Raw genomic sequence first — 8,114 nt, forward strand, 5'->3', positions numbered from 1 at the left:
GTAGGGTGTTCAGTTTTTAGTTTCTTTGAAAAAGGTCTGAATAGAGAGTAACAAATAACATATGAAAATACCAAAGATGGTCAAATATCTGATACAGCAGAACTATACCTCACCAGGGAATATATTACTGTTTATTTTCACTTTTAGAATACTACTGTATTAAAAAAAATTCTATCAGCAAAATTCTACAAATTTAAATGGACTTCTTCTCTTTGGAATATCAAAATATTATATTGCTTTCTAAATTGAGAGAAGGTGTATTATAGTGCAGATAGGAGCAGTTATGATATTTAATGTCTTATAACAATTGTCTTCTCCCAGGGACCCAGTTGTATGAAGCTAACAAGCAGCTGCAATTTGAAAACAATGCAGAAGACCTGCAGCGCTGGCTGGAGGAGGTGGAGTGGCAGGTCACCTCAGAAGATTATGGGAAAGGCCTGGCCGACGTGCAGAACAGACTAAGGAAACATGGCCTCCTGGAGTCGGCTGTGGCTGCCCGCCAGGTTTGCTATTAGCTCTTTGGCCAGTCGTAGGCAATTGGTGCATATGTTCTGAGCACACCCACGATAAGTAATTATTATTATTATTAAGAGAGCAAAGAACCAAAAGTAAAAATTTAAAATTGTTAGTTGACCAACCACCTCATCCCAGGATCTCCTCCAATCCAGCCAGGACACCTGAGATCTCCAGGTCTCTTGTCAGAACCCCGTGGCTGATGTAAGACTTTATTGACTCTTCTAAACCTAACACTCTTCTCTCAGTCCAGAAATCTGAGTTTTATGTATAACCTTGTCACTTATTAGTTAGGTGATCTTTGATAGGTCATTTCACCTTTTTGTGCCTCAGTATCCTCACCTGCAAAATAAGTGTTTGGGATAAAATTGCCTTTTCCTGTTCTGATATTCTGTGACTCAAAGTTTGAAAATATTTTGAATCTTATCATTTTTTTTTCAGTTAAGAAAATTGAAACCCATAGAAGTAAAGTGCCTTTCCCAATGTCAAAAGGAAAATTAACGGCAGGGCCAGGACTATGATACAGATGCCTAAGTCCCTAATTTCAGGAATATTTCCCCCAACATCCCACCAGCCTGTTATTTAAAATAAATTTATCCAATAAGTTTCTAGATCATGAATACTATATATAAATTTTGGAAGAATTCAATGGAAATCAACTGCCAGTGACTCAATTTCTCATCCCAGGAATGCTAACTTGTATTTAAAAATGATTCTGCTGTTCCCTCAAAGGTCCATTAATCCATCTTTTACGTTGTCTGCTCTTTAGTCATCCTGAGTTAAATGGGAAAGACACAATAATCTATATATAGAAAACACACAAAAAAAGTCATTTATATGGCTTTAGGGATAGTTCTATGGGGCTTTAAATAAAGTAAAAGGCTGCAGGTAGGAAAATCATACAAAGAGGCTTTGAAATCCAAGTGGAGGAACAGAGTTTCAAAGGAGGGAAAGATAAGAGATGTTGAGCATTTTTTCATATGTTTTTTGGCCATTATTCTGTCTTCTTTTGAAAAGTTTCTGTTCATGTCCTTTTCCCACTTAAAATTTGTTTACTTTTTAATTTAAAAGTAAAAAAAGAGAACATTTTGAAGAAGATGAACCATGTATGTAATCAATTAAGAAATAGGAGACTAAGAGTGTGTGGCTCCATTTGGGAAACTTAGAGCAGCTGATCACCAGGAATTGGTTCTCCTAGTGGGAGCAGAGGCTAAGATATGATGCTTGCAAAGGAAATTTTAGATATGGAATGTTAAAATTGGAAAAGATCTTCAATGTCCTCTAGCCCAAAGTATTCATTAAATAGATGAGGAAACTAAGATCAAAACAGGTAAAAGAACTTTCTCAGGATCAAATGTCAATGGACTGGCAGCCAAGAAAAAAACCCAGGTCTACTAGCTCCCTAGCCTGTGGCATCTGGTAATATATATTAGAGGTTTTCGAAGAGTACAGTGGACCCATAATGATAATGATAATGACTCTGTTTGAAAATCACTCTATTATGATGTTTTCCAGTGTCCTCAGAAATGAGAACAGATGGCTAGTGAGAGATTTTAATTTTAATTCTTTACAGATTCTTTAATTTTTTATGAAGAAGTGAGTATACGTTTTAAGAAGCTATTGATAGAGAATTTTTTTTCCAAAGTGAGAAGACATAGATCAAAGGCATTACAGATTGAGGACTGGATGGCAAACTAGAATAAGTTAAACCAATGCCTAGTGTTCCTACACTTCCTGAAGAACTTTTCTTATTTACCATCCCCCACTCACCACCACCCCTCCCAAAAAACCACAAACAGATAAAACAGGCAGACAGACAAAAATTTGAGATGCTGTGTTTCTGCCAGGCCAGTTACAGTTGACCTCACTAATAAAAATGGAATGTATCTCTTGTAACTATTTTACCACATTGGCACGAGACAAAAATTTTATTTATAGGAAGATCCTGCAGAATCCTGTTTCTGAATCCCTTCTTTCTCAGATATGGCGCAGATGGGGATAACTAGGTAGTGGCAAAGGCAATGCCTTTACATCTCTCTTTCTGAGTTTCTGACATTTGTTTTTTGTAACATCACGTTCCATCTCATAGGTGTTGTTCCTGCTATGCAACAATCTTAAGCCTCAGGAGTTTCCATTTATTTATAGTTCTAGCTCATTCTAAAAAGAGAGAAAGAATATGGAGGGGGAACTGAGATAGAAAAAGGCTCCTACTTTTTTCCTTGGGGCCTAAATTTATCAACACTGCCATTTAAAGCTCTGCAGTTCTGATTTTTCTGATTTCCTTGAAGCATTCTATAAATATTTTGTCCTTTCTAAAATGTGTTTTGAGAACGACTTTGCTATAAATTGTCCTCAGTTTGATGAGTGGTCCTCGATGTAGCAACCCCTCCCGCTCCGTTTCGCTGCCTTAGACAGAGGTCCTAACACAGCGCTTATGGGAGCTGATTCTCCCAGGCCCCCTTCCCTCCACACCAAACTGCCATCACTTCCCACTAGTGATGTAATTTCCTGACCCCCATTCTATTTCTCCCTCAGGATCAGGTGGACACCCTCACAGAGCTGGCTGCATATTTTGAAGAAGCAGGCCATCCTGATTCTGGGGACATACGGGCAAGGCAGGAGTCCTTGGTGTCCCGGTTTGAAGCTCTGAAAGAGCCACTGGCCACCCGGAAGCAGAAGCTCATTGACCTACTCCGTCTGCAGCAGATCTGTAGAGACACAGAGGATGAGGAGGCCTGGATCCAAGAGACTGAACCCTCAGCAGCTTCTACCTACCTTGGTTAGTACAGCCTGAGCAGGCTGAGCCATAAGGAGACACCAAGGTCTGCAGATTGTTTGAGATCTGGGATACGGTAGTGAGGGGGTGAAAAGTTTTCTCTCAGCTCATCCCCCTCAGACTCATGAAAATTTTGTCCATTCTCCCATAAAAATATTTTAAAAATACTAAAAAATTCACCTCCTAAAACTAGGCATGAACAATGCCATGAATTTAGGACCTCTGGGAAGAGCTAGAGTGTTCAGCTTTTTGCTGCTTGCTCTGAAACTGAAGTTACTGTGAAGGTCCTTGGCTGAGCAGACATGGTTAACGTTTGAGACACTAAATGTTTCTATCTAGGTTGTTGATGGCTGCCTTTTATAAACTAAATGAGCTATTTATTACAAGGATAAAAGGAGTGAAGTAGCAAAGTGTAATATATCTTTTCCTTTGAAAGGTATTAGTTCACCAGTGTCAGTGCCAAGACATTTACACTGAAGTACAGAAAAAAGCCCACATAAATACAGTGCAACTTTGTGCACATGTTTGGGAGCATCAGAGGGGCTGGACAATGAGGACAATTAAAGGGTTAGTCTGGGAAAACTTCATAGAAGAGGAAAGCTCAGGCTTATTGGAAAGGTACAGAGAGTTTCTGGAGAGGTATTTTGAATGGGAAATATTGGGAAAGAAAGTTTGGAGGGGAGCAAGGTGAAGCACGATTAGGAGACAGGGAAGATGAAGCAGACAGCAGGAACTGGGGATCTTATAAGATGGAGGAAATCCACGGTAGGTGGCATCTTTGTGTGCTTATTAAAGCCAGGCAGTAAGTGAGGTACTTTTATAAGCTATTTCTAATCATTACAAATAAACCTTCAAACTGGTAATATTGTGTGTTTTTCTTGGTGAGAAAACTTACATTTAGGGAATTTAATAACTTTCTGAAGTATATAGAAATTAACAAGTGGAAGATCCTGCTTTGTATACCAAAATATGCCAAAAGAAAATTGGTTGCATAATATTGGACATTTGAGCTAAGAATTTATTTGCCTTTCTACCTACCTTCCAACAAAAATAATGATTTCTCCATTATCTTTTGTATGATAATGAATTGAAATCTCTTAGTACAAGAGGCAAGGGTAGTAACAAAGATGAGTGGAGTTAACTCAGACAGATGTTATACATTTAAGGACACCCAATCAATGATTAGAACTTTACCAGGAAGAACCTTTAGATCCAAGAGTTCTAAAAAAGTGAGGCACACTACTTCCATACACCAGGATAGTCTCAAATCTGAAATTTCCTTTGTCTGTAGGCAAGGACCTGATTGCCTCCAAGAATCTTCTGAACAGGCATGAGGTCATCCTGGCAGACATCAACAACCATGAGCCACGCATTCAAGCAATAACAGAGAGGGGAAACAAAATGATAGAGGAAGGTACGTATGATTCAGACCGAGTTGGCCAAAAATCACTCTGCCAGACCTTGGGGAAGAAGTTTGTACAATCTTAGGGTTTCAAGGAAATTTAAAAATAACTGATTCATTTTCCTATCCAATTCTCTTTGGGCATTTCTGATAGATGAGTACAGAACTTTGTTTATATATTTCCAATAGTAGGAATCGTCCAATCTCATGAGCCAGTATTCCATATTTAGTAAACTCAAAATTATTAAAATAAAATGATTTATCCTAGTCATCAATATGCTTCTCTGTAGAAGTTACAGAATTCAGAGTTTAGGTTCCAAAGCCCTTCAAAACAGACCAGGTCCTTTTCTCATGTGGAAACTTCCAGATCTGTGAAGATAGATCTTAGGATTGCAGTGTCTTATTATGTTTATAATAAACAGTGCCATTTCTTTACATTTCTCACTTTATGTAGTTTCAATGCCTCTCTTCATCCTAATCTTTCCTATTCAGAAATCCCTCCTGTTTAAATATGATGTTTAGAACTGTGTATCAGAGACCAGGTGTGGTACAAGCAATGCAGATTACATCAGGATTTTCCCTCTGTTGATTGATGATCAATTGCTGCCAGCCAGTATCCAGTTTTCAAAGTGTAGGTTAAAATCCAGTATGCTGAGCAAAAGTTCAGATCTCAACTGAGTGATTCAGGCAGACAAATGTTTATTTGGGATTCCTGTGTTACTATAGAAACTTGCCTTTTTTTTTCCTTGAAATCTCTGACTGTAGTTGTAGATTTTGTCTATGTTTTTTTCAGTTCTATTGGTTTTTGTTTCATGTATTTTGAAGCTCTGTTATTATGTGCATGTACACTAAGAATTGTTATTAATATGTCTTTTTGATTAAGCTAAATATTTATACTATGAAATAGTCATCTTTATTTCTGGTGATATTCTTTGTTCTGATGTCTATTTAGCGTGACTTTAATATACCTTTTTGGTTAGTTTTTGCATGGTACTTATTTCTTCATCCTTTTTCTTGAATTCTTTTTTTTTAATATATATATTTAAAGTAGGTTTCTTTCTCAGTTGAGGAGATGGAGGAGGGGAGACTGGTAGGTTCTTTTTGGGTTAGTCCTCCCTGAACTGCATTCCAGAAACTGCCCAAGGAATAAGTTGTGGCGATTATAGGACATATCTCATTTCTTTCCCTTCTCTCAGGAGTCATGATCCTCTACTCATTGTCTGAAAATCATTGTATCTTAGTTTGTCCTGTTTTCTCCTTGTTTAGGGTGAATAAGTAATTCCTATGATGATAAATCCTTTACAATAAGAAATGGAAATCTGTTGATTTTTCTGTTCAGTTTAGAGAAGATGTGTTTTAGAACTCTGAGCATCACCCACACGTGGGTGTACTGTTTTTAGGCTGTCATTTACTGTACCAACCCATTCACTACCACACATACATGTCTATCCCCAATTCGCACCTATTACTGCTTCATCTCGCTTAGGAAACTCCAATTCCCAGGGAATTTAAGAAAAATGTGACATTGACTAAATATGGCACCATCCTCATGCCTCCCTTTTTCTTTCCCAGGTTATTAAATGATTATATAATACAGTAGACATTAATGATGGTCATACTCATTTTTTTTATAACTGCTCCATAGAACATTTTGCTGCAGAAGATGTGGCCTCTAGGGTCAAGAGTTTGAACCAGAATATGGAGTCTCTCCGTGCTCGAGCAGCTAGACGGCAGAATGATCTTAAGGCCAATGTCCAGTTCCAGCAGTACCTGGCTGACCTGCATGAAGCAGAAGCGTGGATTAGAGAGAAGGAGCCTATTGTAGACAACACTAATTATGGGGCTGATGAAGAGGCAGCTGGGGTAAGGTGGGGGTGGGGTTGTGCATTGTCTAGTGAATCCTCACAAAATGCTACTAAATTAGTAATTTGGGGTTTGCTTAGGTTGTGGGACAGCTACAGGTTATGTTAGATTATTTGGGGTTCCCAGGGCCATCACCTTTGGCCTTTATCAGTTGGGATTCTCTCAGAATTGACAGGGATCCCAAAAGATACACCACATTTTTCTAATCCCACAGAGATCCCTAGATTCTTTAGAGATTGTCCAAATCCAAAAGATGTGGCCAGAGATTTATGCCTGTCTTGGTCCCATCCTAAACTTCCCAGAAAAACCCTGGGCTTTCATAAACTAACCATGGTTCTCTAGTTTTATGATATGGACACCTTAATTACTTTATTGAAATTGAATCAGCCAGATGTTGGGGCAAGAAGAACCTCAAAGGTCATAATTACCATTTGTTTTGTTTTGTTCTGTTTCTTTGTTTTGTTCATTGTCCTACAGGAAGCCCGTATAGTATTTCACAAACCTTTAGTACTAGAAATAATTGGAATGCACATTTAAAGTTATGCTAGATGTTTATCCTATGAAGTAACAATATTAACAGCATCCTCTTTCAGCTATGATGTGTGTTGATAAAAATGCTTGTGCAAACTTGAGTTATTTTTGATTTTAGCAAACATATTAAAATTGTTATTTATTTATTAACTCCTATTTTCTTGAGTCTTGCAAATTTGGGCTAAAAAGAATTTTATAATAGATGGAAAGTGGCTCTTACTGACATTTAAGGCAGTCAGCATAACCCAAAATAATAGCAGTCGAATCATCCCCCAGGTTTGCTTAGTGTTCCTATCTTCCTTCTGATGATCTTGTCATCAACAAATCCAGGCTCTTCTAAAGAAGCACGAGGCCTTCCTAGTGGATCTCAATGCATTTGGAAAAAGTATAGAAGCTCTACGGGATCAGGCAGAAGACTGCCAGGTAAGATGAAATTAGTGATGACAAGAATCACGCTTCCGCAGAAGAAAAGGAATTCTCTTTATCACTGATTTTCCTTCTCACGACCCAGAAAACAATTGCAAAGAAAATACTAAGTTCTATGGTCCTTATAGGCAGGCAGGAATTGTAGCATCTACAGAGATTTAGTCCAAAAGAAGTTGTCAATAAATGTTATAATGTGTTCATTGGTGTCTTTTTGGCTTTCCCTTCCTTCCTTTTTATACTTCTACCCTTATTTGTTTCTTTCTTTCTTTCCTACTTTTCTTTGTCTGCACCTCTTCTTATCTTCCTTTCTAATTCTCTTACTTCATTCCTTAGTTTTTTTTATACCAACACTTACTAAATGTCTACTATATGCAAGCATGAATAAAAAATAATCTGCATTTGCAGGAAAATTATAGTCTATTAGGAAGCCTGAAATTCAAGCAATAAGTACATATAATAGATGTATGAACAGGAAAAAGAATCTCGAAGAAGAATGGAAAAATAAGCACCGCATGTACTCGCCAGCAAATTGGTTTCACTGATCAATACCTAAGTGCACATATAAGAATAACATTTATGGGGTGTCGGGCAGGTGGGAGAGGG

The 8,114-nt window shown here is 37.8% G+C and overlaps 1 protein-coding gene across 1 annotated transcript in view; it reads left to right on the top strand.

Moving 5' to 3' along the window:
• Positions 1 to 8,114, top strand: part of SPTA1 (spectrin, alpha, erythrocytic 1) — a 71,165-nt gene that overhangs the window by 23,242 nt on the left and 39,809 nt on the right. The window contains exons 16-20 of the mRNA XM_012659453.1: positions 322 to 503; positions 3,049 to 3,292; positions 4,581 to 4,703; positions 6,337 to 6,554; positions 7,416 to 7,508. Of these exons, the coding sequence (XP_012514907.1) occupies positions 322 to 503; positions 3,049 to 3,292; positions 4,581 to 4,703; positions 6,337 to 6,554; positions 7,416 to 7,508 (860 nt within the window). The remainder of the gene's footprint in view (positions 1 to 321; positions 504 to 3,048; positions 3,293 to 4,580; positions 4,704 to 6,336; positions 6,555 to 7,415; positions 7,509 to 8,114) is intronic.

The sequence above is a fragment of the Propithecus coquereli genome, unplaced genomic scaffold, assembly GCF_000956105.1.
Source record: "Propithecus coquereli isolate 6110/MARCELLA unplaced genomic scaffold, Pcoq_1.0 Scaffold610, whole genome shotgun sequence".
NCBI lineage: Eukaryota > Metazoa > Chordata > Mammalia > Primates > Indriidae > Propithecus > Propithecus coquereli.